Source organism: Antennarius striatus, chromosome 15 (assembly GCF_040054535.1).
Source record: "Antennarius striatus isolate MH-2024 chromosome 15, ASM4005453v1, whole genome shotgun sequence".
Lineage (NCBI taxonomy): Eukaryota > Metazoa > Chordata > Actinopteri > Lophiiformes > Antennariidae > Antennarius > Antennarius striatus.
In genome coordinates this window covers 14,884,672-14,901,865 of record NC_090790.1, presented here as the reverse complement: position 1 = coordinate 14,901,865, position 17,194 = coordinate 14,884,672, and the positions used below count along the sequence as shown (strand labels likewise).

Here is a 17,194-nt window from a genome sequence, read left to right as displayed (position 1 = left end):
TATCTATCTATCTATCTATCTATCTATCTATCTATTTATCTATCTATCTATCTTTTTAGTCTATACTGTAATAACGTATATTTCCAGGATGTACATCCAGGTACGTGAGTCGCGCCTCCAGCCCCGGTGCTTTTATTTTGGAGGGTCTCTGTCAAACTCAGCTGATGCCGTTTCGTCCTGAGTCGAGCTGAACCTCATCCTCTGATCACTGCTGCTCGTCGATCCACAACCATGACTCTGGCCGGACACGCACACACCTGACTGCTTCTACTCGATTAACCAATTAATTTATCGGTTAATTCGGAGCCAGACAGTGACCGTGGGTGACTCTCCTCCGCGTGGACTCACCATATACATCAGCGGATCAAGCTCTACACGCAAAGTGAGTTCATGAGGATTTATGAGGCTTTCGATTGCAGACAAGAGACCAGACAATTATTGATAATATATGTGGAAATAATTAATTGCTTACTGGCGTTAATATGCATTATGAGAAGCGAATTAAACGGAGCAATCAGATGTCTAACTTCAGCTCAGACTGGTTTAGAAGTAATACTCAGGACTTTACGCTGGAAAAGTACGAGATATGTTCAAATGTTGAAGTAGATTTTTGACAAAATATTTTCACCTTCTCCAGTTTTTCCACTGGTTGCTTGTTGATTGTCAGCGGGATCACAGACACACACACACACACACACACACACACACACACACACACACACACACACACACACACACACACACACACACACACACACACACACACACACACACACACACACACACACACACAGAAAAACCCAACAACAACTGAACGGATTTCCAATAAACTCAGTGGGAGGATGGCTCCTGGCCCAGAAGACTCATTTAAACTATGTGGTGGATTCAGAGTGTTTAATCTCTTTTAGTCACGGAGTCTGAATGTATACCTCCTGCAAAGCAAACTCTTCTGACTCAACCCAGAATCAAAGTCACATCTCTGGGAGTCTGGTGGTAGGACTGAGTTTGTGGCAGATGATGCAGATGGTACAAAGACAGGAAAGCTGCAGAATTTTTTTGACACTTCATGAAAGTGTGAAGTTGAGCCGTGAAAGCCTGTCGGTGTCGAGGTTCTCCAGGCATCATATGTTCAGACATCTGGAGGATGTTAATGTGAAATGAGGATGTGTGACAACACTTGGAGCTGCATGACAGGAGTGATGTGACCCAACTCATATATCAAATGAAACTAACTTTAAATTTCAGAATAACAACATTTCACTCACATTAAATGGTTTGATCATTATTGCCACCATTATGGATGTTTGTTATTAAGATATGTATGACAGAAATTCCCTGATGTCCAAACGGGTGTAGATGCTAAAACCCACTGGACCACTGAAGCTATGTTCATCCCTCACCTCTGGTCAGGATCACCAGAATGAGATGCTGGAGTGGCTGAAGGGATCTACCTCCATAGGGCAGCTGGAATTAGAGATTAGGGTGGAGTTTGGAAAGGAGCTCCTGCTCCTTCATGGTGAACGTGATCCCGGTGTTTCCCTTTGGAGGTTTTCCAAGAAGCTAGGAGGAGATGGCAGAGTCGACCTGTACCTGGATCCTCCAGGAGGAGCTGATGAAGTCTCCTGATGATGAACATCTGGAGAGCCCAGCTTGCCTCTAACAAACAATGATTTTTATTTATTTTATGATTTAATATATTATAGTCAGATGTGCAAAGGAGCTTGTGGTCTAATTAGAGTAAAAATGAACAGGAAAGAGCTCTGACACAACAACTCCTTACAGCTGTGCCATGTTTACAGTCTCCCACCTCTTCCACCCCAGTATATTTACAGGTTGTTCAGACATGGCTGCAGTGTCTAAAGGTAGTGGCACCTTGAGGGATCTGCAGCTGGCTCTGCAGCTGAAGATCGAGGAGCTGCGACAGAGAGACGCTCTGATCGACGAGCTAGAGTTGGAGCTGGACACCAAAGATGATCTGATCAGACAGCTGCAGATTGAGCTGGACCGACACCGCAACGCCTCGCAGCAGACCGTCGCCTCCGGGGAAGCCGAACACACCGGTGCGTCACCGCTGTTATCACACCTGCCAATTCAGGTGGATTCACACACACTAAGGTGGCATATCAGGAAGAAACAGAGCTGTAGCCACGAGGTCAAGAGATAACATGCAAAATCTGTATTCAAACACCACATGAGTTTTTTTATGTATATATTTTCAGTTTACTAAAAACTAGAGAAGCAAAAAAGTATCAAATAAATTTAAAATCTAATTGTTATCACAGAAACTGGGCGAGAAGCCAAACAAAAATCAAATCCTTAATTATTGTTGGGGATAACAGGATATTTTATTACCAATAAAAAACCAAGGATTTAATGGAAAGGTTTTTTTTTTTTACTGTTGTCCTTTTCTCCCTTTTGTTGCTTCCATTTTTTGTGTGCACCGATCGGTCTTTGACTGGTGAACAAATTCCTCAGGAGTATGAAAAATGCTGACTGATTCCAACTTTGCAGAGCTGTATATAAAATACGTATGTTTATCACACAGTTTCCTCTAGGGACACTAGTGGAACGGAGCCAAGTCGCTTCCACGGGGATAGCGAGACACAGGAGGTTTCTGTGGCCCAGATGTGTGGATGATGGAACCAGATGTGATGCTGAACTCTTGCCTGTTTATATTAAAGGTGCGGCGGTTCAGACTCCAGCAGTACCTGATCAGCGCACCAAGAGACAGGCCATCTCTGCAGAGCCCACGGCCCTGGACCCCGCCCAGCTCACAGATGTCACCCTCACCAGCTACTGCAAATCCAAAGAGTGAGCGCAGGGCACCCCCACCACCACCACCACCACTACAGGTGCTCCTATAGTTGGACATTTATGACCCCTCTGTGTGTTCATAGGTCTAGTGAGCTGATCCTGAGGGCGCTGATGGACAACGACTTCATGAAACACCTGGAACACGGGCAGGTACTGACACGTCTGTGAGCGTCAACCCACTCATGTCGGTGATTTTAAACCAACCAATGTGTCCTCCGTGGTGTCCAGATTCTCACCATCATGGAGTGCATGCATCCAACCAGCCTGGCCAAAGGATGCTGCGTCATCCAGGAAGGAGACGACGGCTCAATGGTCTACGTCCTGGAAGGTGAGTCCAGTCACCACCGCACACTATTCAGTTCAACTTATGTCGTGTGACACTTTGGTATTTGATGAATCTGCTAATCCAGGAACATTTCAGCATTAAAAGGACACAGGAGGAACAGAAGGAGCCAAATGCAGAAGCAGATCAGGTGCAGGTCAGAGATTCAACGATACAAACAGGAAATTTAACTTAAAGTTCATGCTTTGAAGCATGCGGCCGCTGTTACTCATGAGTGCTAGCATGTTCCTGATTGGCTAGCATGTCGTGGGTTAGCTAACCCTCAATTTTCATTCACTTGTTGTCATTAACTTTATAAAACGACACGTTTTGAAAACATTCATAGACCAATTCCCTGTCCAGCAGCTCACAAAGCCATGAGGGTTCATCCTCTGACAACCATGATCGTTCATTCAAATCAAATACGCCGTGAAAAGCAAGTCTTGCTTTAGAACTTTAGACTCCATCTGCTCACTGGGACTAAAGTAATGTAAGGTGAGACATTGATTTGGACTGAAGGTGACAGGGAGGCTTTCGTCCCTGGACGGACTGGAAATAGCCTGGACCAGCAGCGCAAACACAGACAGTGTGTGAGGGAAATGTCCACACACCCTGGTAGGGAGAATATATTAGAACGAGGCTTATGTAGTGATGGTGGTCGGGGTGATATCATGGTGAAGTCATTGTGATGTGGCGGCTCACGCGGCATGAACAGGAGGCGCTGGAGCCCAGCCGTATGTTCCTGACACCTCGTCTCCTCTGTCATCAATCGGATCGACTCAGACGCAGAGCAAAGGGCGTTGCTGCGGCAGAAGAAGTGTGTGTGAAACACTCTCATTGCTTGGTTTTGTTCTCCAGCTGTAACACAGATTCAGATTGTAGCTTCATTTAGTCTGGCCAATCATGAGTTCAGTCCACTTTGATTGCAGCTAATTGGCAAATGTTAGTATTAAGACAGTGAACTTGTGAAATAGTATGTTTTAAGTTTGTAAATAGAGCCTCACATGGTGTTCTTATGGCTTTACAGATTGGTCAGTCCACAATGTTGGTCGAGACTCACAATCTCAAATGTCATGGACTGTCATCAAATTTCATATAATCCATGTGAGCCGAGGATGCTGTGAACACCGTGTATCATCAGGAGAACATGAATTGTCTAGCTGACATTACCATTGAATGTTAGAATGTTCAAACCTGCATTGTGAGCATGTTAGCATGCTGGTAATTTATAGCATAGCTTTGCCTGCGAGCATCATGGCTCATTGTAATCTGGCTCATTGTAACCATTCCCTCTGTGTGTCCACAGAGGGAATGGTCGAGGTGACTAAAGAAGGAAAGAAGCTGTGCACCATTTCTCCAGGGAAAGTGTTTGGAGAACTGGCGATACTTTACAACTGTACCCGGACAGCGTCTGTGAAAGGTAAACACACAAACACACGATTACACACTGGATCCAGCGTGTGTTCCCACAGACGGGCCACTAAACTCAGATGTTATAGACATAGACTTTGTCCACCATCTGGAATGAAGACGTTATGGTGGTTCATTTATTCATTTATGGACATTCTAATGACCATCTCCATGAATAAAACCCCGATTTGGTAGAACCTTCCTTTCAACAGTTAAGCGCTTTTATATACATATTATACATATATAATATACCCCTGCTTGTTTGAACTGCTGTCTGTCTGTCTCTAGTTAAATAAAGGTAACAAAATACATTTATAAACAGCTGTTAGCAGGAAACAAAACTGATCAATCTTGGTTGTTGCTTGTCACAGATAACAAGCAAGAAAAGACTGCACCACACACACACACACACACACACACACACACACACACACACACACACACACACACACACACACACACACACACACACACACTGTAAAACACCAAACGATCCTTATTCATTCTGCTAGTGTTGAATGTTGAAGCTGCTAAAAGGTGGATTTTGTTCCTTTTGGAAGCAGCCATGCTGTTTGTGTATTACCGTAAGCTAACCAGCGCCTGTTTACAGCAAGATATTTACTCTACACATCACTGAGAATATTAAATGATGTGTAACAATATACCTAGACAAAAACCAAAGCATCTCTTTTTGTACTTTCTATTGGTCTGCTGAATTCTTTTTTTGGATACTTTTGGTTTTATTATGTTATACTGCAACATCTTTTTAAATACATGAATCAAAGTTAGAGATTGTTACCAAATAATTAGAGATTTCTTGACGATTAACAAAGGAGTTCACAGGATTAGTGATTAGTAAATCTGTCTTATTTCTGTTTCATCTTTAATCCTTCCTTCCACCTTTCTGCTGATGTCATAACACTATTCATGCTTTTCAATTCCATTCCAAGCTGACGGTTGTGCTTCAGATGATGGACTGGTTTTAAATGCGCTGTCAGACGCATTTCTTTGTGTTTCGGTGTATTTTTCTTGTGTGCTGAAAGGGCATTTGATAAAAATGACGGGGTTTTGGGTTTGTTTACTGCAGCCAGCTCTTTACAGTCCATTTATCCATTTTCTCTTCTCTGTCGGTGTCCTTGTGTTTTCAAGAAAAGAATGAAGGCACAGTCAGCTGCATTGAAGAATTCACACCCTCAGACTCTGCATCACTCATCTCAAGCTCAATTCACCATTCAATAGTCAATATTCTAACATGTCTGCTAATTTCCTGGACAGGAGATATTTTTATTCTACTTAACCACCAGCATTAAATCAGCAACTCTTGTTTGTCTTGTTATTGATTAAATGTGTGGATGAATTTCCTGAAGGTTGTGGTTGTAAAGACTCCCTCAGTTCTGTCTCTCTGTTGTGTAACACACCTTTAATATTTGTGCTTGTCAGTTGTAGCAGGTGTCACACAGCAAGAAAGACGCACTTCAGAGACCAGCTGGTGAACAGGCGGGATTATTTTGCAGCTTCGCAGCCGGACATTTACTCCCTTAGAGACCAAGACACAATGAGCTTTAAATTTATTATGTGACTCAAATATGTGCCACATAAGAAGCTTTATTCAACAGCGATTTACCAAGATACAGATCATGCAATCCGGAATTAAAGTATCATGTTTTTCTGCAAAATTTTGACAAATTAAACACTAATTTTCCCTCTCGGTACAATTTGTTTGGCCTGGCTCGAACACAGACCTCATGAAAAACTGATAACATGTGGAGGCTGGATCAAAGCAATAGTGATTATTTATTTAATAAAACCTCAATCTGATCAACCTGCAAAGTAAAGTGAGGTAAAAAGTTCTGAGGTCTAAAGTGGACTCAGTATTTCATCTTTAAAAATGTTGAAAGCTCGATTCATTCCATTCCACTCCAAACCTTTGAATCACAAATGAAGACTGTGTTCCTGTATTTTTTTTCCAGTTATCGTTTGTCCAACTCTTTGCAGAATTACTCAAATTGTCAGAAATGGATTTTGATTTTCTGGTGATCCAGCATGTTTGATTTTTTTTTTTTTTTGGGCACAGATTGAGCTGTTAGACGTCGGATCTGATGCCCGACAGAATGAAGCTGTGACTACAGAATGAGCAAAGCTGTTTCAGTGTGGACGAGGAGCTCCACGCTGCGGCTCATACATATTCCACATAAGTGGAAGAATGTGTTTTACATATCAATCAATGTGACGCATATACAGTAGAAGGACATTAAACCTGATGTTACTATAGCAACATTTTTGTTGCCTGAATTTAAGCTAGGTAAAGAATATATACTGGTTTGTGCTGTGAATCACTTTGGCAGCATGGAAACTGGAGGGATTGAAAACCACTGATGTGTGGTTCACTTTTAGGTTTTGATAGAATATTTTGTGTGATATTTTGGACCTATGGCTGAGTTGTTTCAGTCTGGGGCAAAATCTGGTCATGGATTCAATGTTTCAATCACATTTTTAATTTGTTAAACATGGCAAAACATTTTAACAAGATTAAAATAATTTTGAGTAATTTAGGTGTCCCACTGGGTTCTATTCTTGGTCATCTTCTGATTCTAAACACAAGTATTATCCAATGTACCACAACACAACTATAATATAAAGTAATATTCTCTTATTCTGATATTGGGAGTCTAAGGTCTGTTCATTTTAGATCCCTGTTAGAATAATTGTTTCGAGGCCTCTGATTGGACAGAACTGGATATGTTTGTGACAACAATAGAAGCTTTTTTATTTTAATTAAATGTTTTCAAGTTGTGTTTGATGCATTTTGAAGCTAAGAATTCATTTGGCTTCAAGTCAAAAGACTCCCCTCTGACTGAGAAGTCATTGATGTATTAAGAATATTCGTGGTCAAATATGAGCATTTTTTAAAATCTATCAAACAGATTTTTTAGGCCTGAACATAATTAAATCTGAAACACTGTAAAATATTTTACTATCTGTCCTGCGATGTGAGTCAGTTGTGTTTGAGTCGGTGTCTCTCTGTGCGTCTGTAGCTCTGACTGACATCAAGCTGTGGGCCATTGACCGACAGGGTTTCCAGACCATCATGATGAGGACTGGTCTGATCAAACATTCCCAGTACACAGACTTCCTCCGCAGGTATGGTTCTAACATACTCTAACATACGCTCTCCACTTCACCGTGTGAAGCTCTCACCTCATGAGGATGACTCACGTCTCCTGCTTTTGTCCGTCCTCCCAGTGTTCCCTCCTTCCAGGCACTGCCTGAGGACATTCTCAGCAAACTGGCTGATGTTCTGGAGGAGGTGATGACTTTACAGACTTACAGTATCTGTTCAAGACTCATCTGATGTAAATTCATGAGTCCCATCTATCTCTGTCCCTCAGACTCGTTACAGCGACTCTGATTACATTATCCGTCAGGGGGCCACTGGAGACACCTTCTTCATCATCAGCGAAGGAGAGGTGAGGAAGAGTGATGGCAGCAGAATGAAAGACTCATTAGGAGGTGAAAATAGAATAATTAACAGAGAAGGGAAGGGGAAGAGGAAGGGGCTAAAGGTAAAGTAAGAGGTCACATGGTTCTAAGTGCAGCGTTCCCCATGGTGCGTTCAATCCTGATAGCTGCACGAGAAAATGAGGGTCATTAGGAATCGGAACATGCTGCTATGTACAAGAAAGGATTTTGATTATGTGCTGCAGGCTTTGCATGCTACTGTCAGGCTTCAGCGGGTGGTTTCTACGGGGGGTGGGTGTTTGTGACAGAGTGAGATCAGAATCACACTCCACGGCCATAGTGACTGCTGTCACACGAGTTGTGAGAGTTCAGACAGTTTGTATGACTATTACTGTCAAATCAGTGTCAAGTTGTGTTTCATGACGTTCTTCCCCCTTGAGGTGATTTCAGATTATAATTGCCCCAATTATCCCAGTTGGGCTCATGTTGAGGCATTTTCTTTCATTAATATTTTTAATCATATCACAAATAGCTGCAAAATAATTTCAAAATATTATTCAAAGGCAAAATGCTGCACTGTTGTGAATGAAACCAATTTGTGTGGGTGAGGGTGACTTTAAATTTATCTAATGGGTAACACTGGTATCTCTCAGAAATCAGTAGCATAGCTAGCATTAGCTTTTCCAGACTCATGTTAAGTTATTATAAATAAAGCTTGAATTGATTGTAAAGTCTTATTTGTCGTATTAATTACTATTATTGCAATGCTATGATTGAGCAGCACAGGCGACTTTCTGTCCTCCATCACATGTAGACATATTTAAGAAATAACTCATTTCTGATGATGCATTAATAAGACAGCTGTTGGGGTTAGGACATGATGTGACCTGAAAACTTAATGAGGCTGTGATCTGTGATGCCCGACAGGTGAAAGTCTCTCAGCAGACCGATGATGATGAGGTGACGGTGAAGACTCTCTCTAAAGGCGACTGGTTTGGGGAGCAGGCTCTGAAAGGGTTAATCACAAACACACACATTACGACACGGAACGCTGTCACTACGGATATTTTGCAGATATCTAAATGTGTTTGTTCTTTTTCCTATTAATTTGAAAACATAATGAAATTGACAGATTTCTTCCCCCCTCATAAACATTATGGTTTCGGAGCTTGAGCCCCAATTAAAACCCAGAAGTTCTTAGATGAATGAGACCCGCCTGCTGAGTACCGGACATAAATACATTTCATATACTGTGCTTTACATGGAGATGTGTAAACACAATAAATACCACTGGGACCTCTCAGAAACAGGACTGTTAACATTTAAATGTTTATAAATGTTAACAATCTGAACTGACGAGAGTTCATCAATCTGTTTTGACACTGTGTTTAGTCGCAAATGTGAAACTATCATCTGTATGTTGTTGAAAGAACGCTTTTCTTTTTTTCTACAAACCTTTGGTGCCATTTGAAATTAAAATATTCAGTGATACGAGATATCTTTCACACACAAAAATGATTATCAGCCAATAATAACCAACAGCCTTCAGTGTGTTTCTCGTGTCTTTCTTTGCAGAGAGGACGTCCGAACCGCCAGCGTCACGGCTGTGGGAGACGTCACATGTCTGGTCATCGACAGAGAGTTAGAAAAGATCTTTGTTCACCATAAATATCCATTTCATGCGGTGGTGGTTTTCCCAGTTCACTCTGCAGTCCAGCAGTAAAAGAATCTTTGTGTTGTTTCTTTGCTCAGATTCTCGTTTGTGTGTACTTCCCAGATCTTTCAGGCAGCTGATTGGAGGACTGGATGATGCCAACAGTAAGCAGTACGACAGCAATGAAGTCAAGGCCAAGTGAGTCTCTGCTTTGGTTTGTGCTCTTGTGTTATATAAAGATTTGTTGAAGAAGGTTGATCACATCTAAAGCCCCTTTCACACTCTGGTGTGTTCTGGTACTTTAACTTTCTGACGGATGTTGAACAGGAAACTCTTCAAACAGGCCTCATGACTAAACCAATGAGCTGTCTGAACAGAGGTGGATGTGGTTTCATCTCTTTCATTCATGTTCTATACAGTAATCCCTCGCTTATTCGCTCTTTAAGATGCACGGCTTCACTACATCGCGGATTTTAAAAAGGTGGTCACATGATATCTTACACGTATTCTATTGGCTGACAGCATCTGTGTGTGCGTGCTGCGTTCTGAGACTCACGGAACGCAGCGCACTTCCCTGTATTAAAGAGACACTGTCCTTGAACACAAAAGTTCTTTAAACGCTTTCTGAGTGTGGGAAACGGTAATACAGATAAAAGGTGGTTTAATATCAGTATGGGGAGGGTTTATAAATGTTTAAATAAATGTACATAATAAAATTAATAGTTTGTCGCTGTATCGCGGAATTTTGTTTTTCGCTGGTGGTCCTGGAACGCATTAACCGTGAGTAACGAGGGATTACTGTAGTCAATAGCCTGGTCAGCTGACTGGTCTCATCAAATCATGTTCATGAAGGCTTATGTTGTATACAATAGTCTTTCTCCATTGCTTTGCATAGACTGCAGGCGGAGGCAGATTTCTTCTCAAGCGTAACCCTTGCTGACTTCAAAATCATCTGTACGTTGGGAATAGGAGGTTTCAGTCGAGTGGAACTGGTTAGTAGACATGAAGGTTCTCTTGTCCTGCTGATCATCCACAGGTACATGATGTTCTCCTCCGTCTCTACTGGATGTGTGTTTTAGGTGCAGCCAAAGAATGACATCAGTCGGTCGTACGCCCTGAAAGTGCTGAAGAAACGTCACATTGTGGACAACAGCCAGCAGGGCCACATCCTGTCGGAGCGCCGCATTATGATGGAGGCTCACAGCCCGTTCATTATTAGGTATTGGTTGCGTGTGCTAATTAGCATATTTGCGTGGAAGTATGGACACAACCCACATCACCACATCAAGCCCAACCTTGTTTCTCTGCAGGTTGTATCGGACTTTCAGAGACTCCAAATATCTCTACATGCTGCTGGAGGCTTGTCTCGGAGGAGAACTGTGGACGCTCCTGCGAGACAGGTGTGTGGTTGTTCTGTTGGTGTCTTAAACCTCCAAAGAAGGTAAAATCCTGAACATCAGGCCTGTTTCATGTCAGAGGATCGTTTGACGACAGCACCACTCGATTCTACACCGGCTGCGTCGTAGAGGCTCTGGCGTTCCTTCACGCCAGAGGAATCATCTACAGAGATCTGAAACCAGAGAATATCATACTGGACAAAAGAGGATATGCCAAGCTGGTATGGTGACGATCTTTGTAACGACAATGTGGGTTAGGGGGTAGGAATATTCTTCATGAGTTATTCTTTTGCTCAGGTGGACTTTGGTTTTGCTAAGAAGGTGGGTCTGGGTAAGAAGACGTGGACCTTTTGCGGTACTCCTGAGTATGTTGCCCCTGAAGTCATCCTGAACAAAGGCCATGACAGTTCAGCTGACTGCTGGTCATTGGGAATCCTGGTCTTTGAGCTTCTGAGTGGCAGGTACACCAGCTTGAGTCAGATTTGTCTCTTCAGGAGGAGGTATTCACATCCTTTTACTAGTATTTTCTGTCTCCAGTCCACCGTTTTCAGGCTCCGATCCCATGATGACCTACAACATCATCCTCAGAGGCATCGACATGATCGAATTCCCCAAGAAGATCACCAAGAGCACTGCCAACCTCATCAAACGGCTGTGCAGGTTGTAAATCCGCCTCCAAGCGGAGTAAAACCGTTTGGAGGCACCGTGAAAGCATCTCCACCATGTTTTGTGTGTCTCAGGGACAATCCGTCAGAGCGGCTGGGGAATCAGAAGAACGGAGTGAAGGACATCCAGAAGCACAAGTGAGAAACAAACAATGCTTTTCATCAGGAATCATTATGTGTGGGAGGGAAGAGTGTAGTCATGGCAACATGTCCTTGTCTTTCAGGTGGTTTGAGGGCTTCAACTGGGAAGGCCTTCGTCAGGGAACCATCGCCTCTCCGTACACGCCCACGGTGGGTATTGTTCAGCTCTGTGTCAGTTAGCAGTACAAACAGCGACATTGCTTTCCTCTCCTCTCCCTACAGGTGGACGGGCCGCTGGACAACAGCAACTTTGACTGCTTTCCTGAGGACACAGACGACGCTCCGCCCGACGAAGAGTCCGGGTGGGATATCGAATTTTAGCCGGACGTAAAGCTGACTGAACAGTAGCAACATAAACAGACCTTAATTTCGGTTTAAAATAATCACAATTGCAGCACGGTGTCACAGTGGGTGACACTGTCGCCTCACAGGAAGAAGGTTCCAGGTTCGATTCCTTTCTGTTTGTATGAGAGTTTGTATGTTCTCCTAGTGTCTGTGTGGGTTCTCTCCAGATTCTCTGGCTTCCTCCCACCTCCTTAAACATTGCAAATCGTTCATAGGTGTGAGGTGAGTAGCTGTCTGACCGCTGGTGACACATCTAAAGTGTACAAATGAATGAATGAATGAATGAATGACCACAAAGGAATGTCATGGTGTTAAAAAAGAAATTTGAAAAGTTATGAATTTGTTTATTTCCCTTTAAATTACATTTTAAAAAAGTGTTCAAATCACAATATGATGAGAAAAATGATGATATGTTGACAATATGTGCTTTAAAAAAATGTTATATGAAGAATTAAATAGAAACAGAAGAGACAAACGTACAGTGTAAAGATGACTGTACTGTTTTAAGTGTATTTTCCTCACCGAGGCTCATCAGCTCTACAGGCACCACCTGAATTTAATCACGAGCCTGTTTTAGTTTTTTGAAAAGAGCTTGATTACATCTTTTTATAAATTCTGAGAATCCTGTCAACGTAGCCATGTGTGTATTGGGTATGATTTAACATCGGACTATTATAAAACTTCACAGGAAAACAACTTGTACATTTTGACAGAGGTTCTTGACACATACTGAACAAGAACTTGATGTAATGTTTTTGGAAAATATATGTGTATTTATTTAGGTGGTAAAAAGAAAGCGTGAAGTGAAAGGAAATGAAGTCCGCCAAGACAAGGTGGGAGGGGTACAGAATTCTAATAAGCCCAGTGGCCTCCATCATCTATAAATGGAACATGTTCAGAACTTCCAGCTGGTGGTGGGCAACTGAAGCCTCATGAAGCACCGAGGCTTTCCTGGAAACTGTGCGGAGACAGATTGAAACCTCTAGGCTTCAGTGACATCTAGTGGACAACTGCTGTCATTGCCACAGCGACTGAAGCGCGTTCAATGTTTCAATGAAAATCAATAATAAAAGTTCAGAAAACACTGCATGAGCATTCAAGTGTGTTTTTAATTTATACTTAATAATGATGACATTATTACATATAAGTACAACTTATAAAAGGGGGGGGGGGGACTAATATGCACTGACACACGCTCTAAAATAGCGGTCCCCAACCTTTTTTTCCTCCACGGACCGGCTTCATCACAGACAGTAATATCACGGACCAGCCTTCATTTGCTCAATGATTGTTAATAATGCCAGGACGGCTCTAGTCTAATAATAAATCACTGCAGTGGTCTGATGTCAACTGCAGACATCCAAAGGCCGTAGGAATGAGTTTAACATGGGGGGGGGGGCATATCAGAAACCTGACAGATCCGTAAATAGCTCGAGTAGAAATGTGTCATAAATGAACTACGCTGCAAAACATTCACGAAATTCTATGTGACTTTTTACTTTCTTCTGTCTTCAAATGTTTCTTGAAAGAACAATATTGTGCACACCGAAATTTGAATAATGTATGTATGTACTGTATATCTTTTATGATCATATGATGTGTGCAAAGCATCCAGAAAAAACACTTCTCAATCTTACTCTTAAAAAAAAAAGAGGCTTGAGTCTAATTAAAGCTTAATAATGTTAATCTTTGATTTAAGGTTCGGCTAAACTCAGGACCGAACATTCCCGAGTACAGCCGAGCCGAGAGGTGAGTCGGTGTTTCACGAAGTTTGTCTCCGCTAAAATTTCATCTGTGTATATATATATATATATATATATATATATATATATATATATATATATATATATATATATATATATATATATATATATATATATATATATATATATATATATATATATTTATTTATTTTATTTTATTTTATTTTTTTTAATCGTAAAAATGGTACATTTGACAATAAAGTTGACTATGACTATGACAAGCCGTGACGACGGTCGTTCCGTTCGCTGACGTCACCAGATAAATAAAGCAGGTGGATTTCTGGCTCCAGCGCAGGTTTAGTGAAGCGGAGAAAATGGACCGGAAGCGTACAGAACATCTACTTTACCTTTAGGAAACTCTAACGGGAACGGAGAGGGGGGCTACTGCTGGTTAGCAATTGAAGCAGTTTTATGATTGTATATATTTCAAATAGTAAGGCATGTTGAACTCCATTGCTGATAAAATATTCAGAAGGGTCTTGATGGTAAATACGTGTAATGCCCTCTTGTGGCCAAAGTGAGGAACTACAAATCCTTCATTTTCATTTGATCGCAGATGTAACACGATGCCAATGCGTCTGAAATATTGTAAATAAATGTCAGAAAAACATTTTAATGTCACTTAACTCAAATATCGCTATTGTTTTTTTGTTTGTTTTTTTACTTGATAGAAGACAAAATTTTGTTAAGATGAACGAAATGAATTAAAATAGTTTCTTCAAAGTTGAACTGCATGCGACGCTTTTGGTTCTAAGATTGAAATAAAGTTAAACTATGTTAGATTGTCAAAAGCTTCCGGTTGTGACTATCAAAACATTTTTAATTGACGGTACTAATGCGTGTTTGTCCGCCCTGCTAAAAACGACTAAAATTTTGTAAACAACGCAAACTTCTAAATTAGTAATTTGCATGCCCGTAGCTCCTCAAAGTCCAACATTAGCAGAAAAGACTGCCATGATGTCCCCGATAGAGGTAGCAAAAGTAACTTTACCGTTACCAAGCTTCACCACCTGCAATTCCTGCAATTCTTTCAGTCTAAAAAGCTTCTGTGTTCCTTGGTAACATTCATTCAAACTGATGTAAAACATATTATTTTCTCATGAAATTCAATGAAATATAATTCGTTAGTTTGATGCTTTTATTTTGAGCGACTACCGAAAAATCAACATACAGTACTGTACATCATTGATTACATCCACCTTTATCTACGTCGTGCCTATAGTGCCATCCTGTGGTCAATGGTCGTATTACATATTTTAGCTTTACTCAGTCTTACTGTGACATTGGAGTTCGTCTCCGAACCCAGAAGGACAATCATCTAATTTACCTTCAGGAAACACTGAGGAGTAGGGAGAGGTTGGCTTCTGCTAGTTAACATTTGGAGAAGTTTTATGTTTAAACACATTTTAAGACAATGAGAACTGTTAAATTAAAATCCTGGTCAAATATTCAGATGACTCTTGATTGTAGGTATGTTTAATTCCCCCCTGTGGCCAAAGTGAGGAAATGCAAATGTTCCAGTTTCATTTGATCGCAGATGTAACACGACGATGTCAATGCGTCTGGTTGAAATATTCTAAATAAAACTTCAGAACATAGTTTTAATATTACTTTTCACATCATAACAACTCAAATATTACTATTTTATTTACTTGATAGAACGCAAACATTTGTTAAGATGAACGAAACGAATTAAAAGATTGCCTTAAAAGTTGGGAGTGCATGGGAAGCTTTTTGATTGATGTAAAAGGAGAATTATAATTCCAACGTGCAACATTCAAAGAAAGAAAATACAAGCAAAATAACACAAGCATGCTGAATTCATATTCGAGCCATGACCTCAGGTAAATGTACTCAAACCACTTCCTGCTCAGCAAATACATTTCCCACCCTCCTGTGGCCATACTGTGTAACTACAACAACAATACATAGCTACACGCAATTAAATTAACATGACTACTGATAGGCTTGAAGTACAACTTCACCAAAAGCCTTAAGAAAAAAATAAAAGTACCTTTGAATTTCCTAGCTTTATATCTGTTAAACTATTCCGTGGAAAACTACACAACACGGTTCTTTCAGAATACGTGTCAATTATGTTATTCTACGTTCTTGAAGGATCTGTAATCGTGATGCCCCCCTGTGGACATAATGTGTAACCACACAAATATTGAGATGAAGTTAGACGTTGTTAGATTGTCAATAACTTCTGGTTGTGACTATCAAAATAATTGTTATCGGTCGATGGGTAGTTGCGGACCGCTCACATTGTAGATTAAACCAGAAAATAAAATTACATGTTGATTAGGGTTTATTTAATGCTGTGCATAAAAAGGTTTGAAAATTATTGTGTTCTTGGACCTCAGAAACATAGTTTTGTGAAGTGTTTTAAAGATAATTTGTCATTTGGGGATCTGAATGATCAAGGAGGAATGTTTACTCACAGGAGCTGACAACTTTCTGTCTTCACAGGTTTTTATTTCAAAGTATAATAATTGATCTTTTACAATTTATTTTTTTATCACCTCCGACATTTTTTGTTTTTTACTTTAGTTTTAACTTTATCACGGATGAAGATTAAAAAATACAAAAGACCGGAGATTCAATTCTTTCATTTAAAAAAAAATGCAATATGACATAAATAGAGCTGTACTATTTAGGGCTACTATTTTGTATTTTTACATTCAAAAACTCTTAATAGATTTAAATGTTTTTTTTTCCAAATGATAATTTGAAATTGAGATTTATTTTCCTGATAAAGATTATTTCCGCAAAACCAGGCATTCCAATGAATTTCAGGCAGACTAATAACTCAAAGGGTCAAGCTTGTTCATGTGGTTTTTGTGGTTTGTGTTTGTAGTTTTGTTGTAATTGTGTTATTTTTCCACTGAATCCTACTTTTCTAAAACTCATTTGGACCAAGTTCTTACTGACTAACCTCAGTGCTCATTTTAAGATTCATTTTACAGACTGTGCTTTTGTCATGGTTTCAATTTAATTTTTTCTTATTGAACATGCTTTCGAGTTCAGTCAAAACGAATCATGTCTTTTGTTTTTTTCCTGGCGCGAATCAGATGATTATTCACAGATTAAAACACCCCAAATAAATGGAAAGACTATATTCTTTCCACCTGGTTTTGTGCTGGAGGGGAAGCAGTAAAACCAGAGTGTCACAGGTGGGAGATGTTTATCATCTGCTTGACCTCCAGGCTAATGAAGTCAGC

At 40.6% G+C, this 17,194-nt stretch overlaps 1 protein-coding gene across 1 annotated transcript; it reads left to right on the top strand.

The window, feature by feature from the left end:
• The first annotated feature begins 248 nt into the window (after positions 1–248).
• LOC137608433 (cGMP-dependent protein kinase 1-like) lies at positions 249–13,209 on the top strand. Its single transcript, XM_068334813.1, has 21 exons — positions 249–382; positions 1,822–2,060; positions 2,682–2,811; positions 2,898–2,964; positions 3,043–3,142; positions 4,443–4,556; positions 7,582–7,687; positions 7,790–7,853; positions 7,936–8,013; positions 8,933–9,021; positions 9,581–9,646; positions 9,783–9,857; positions 10,555–10,651; positions 10,739–10,878; positions 10,970–11,059; positions 11,136–11,277; positions 11,354–11,517; positions 11,594–11,716; positions 11,797–11,859; positions 11,946–12,012; positions 12,085–13,209. The coding sequence occupies exons 2-21, from the start codon at positions 1,844–1,846 to the stop codon at positions 12,181–12,183; spliced, it is 2,091 nt and encodes a 696-aa protein (XP_068190914.1). The 5' UTR covers positions 249–382; positions 1,822–1,843; the 3' UTR covers positions 12,184–13,209.
• Positions 13,210–17,194: the final 3,985 nt, after the last annotated feature.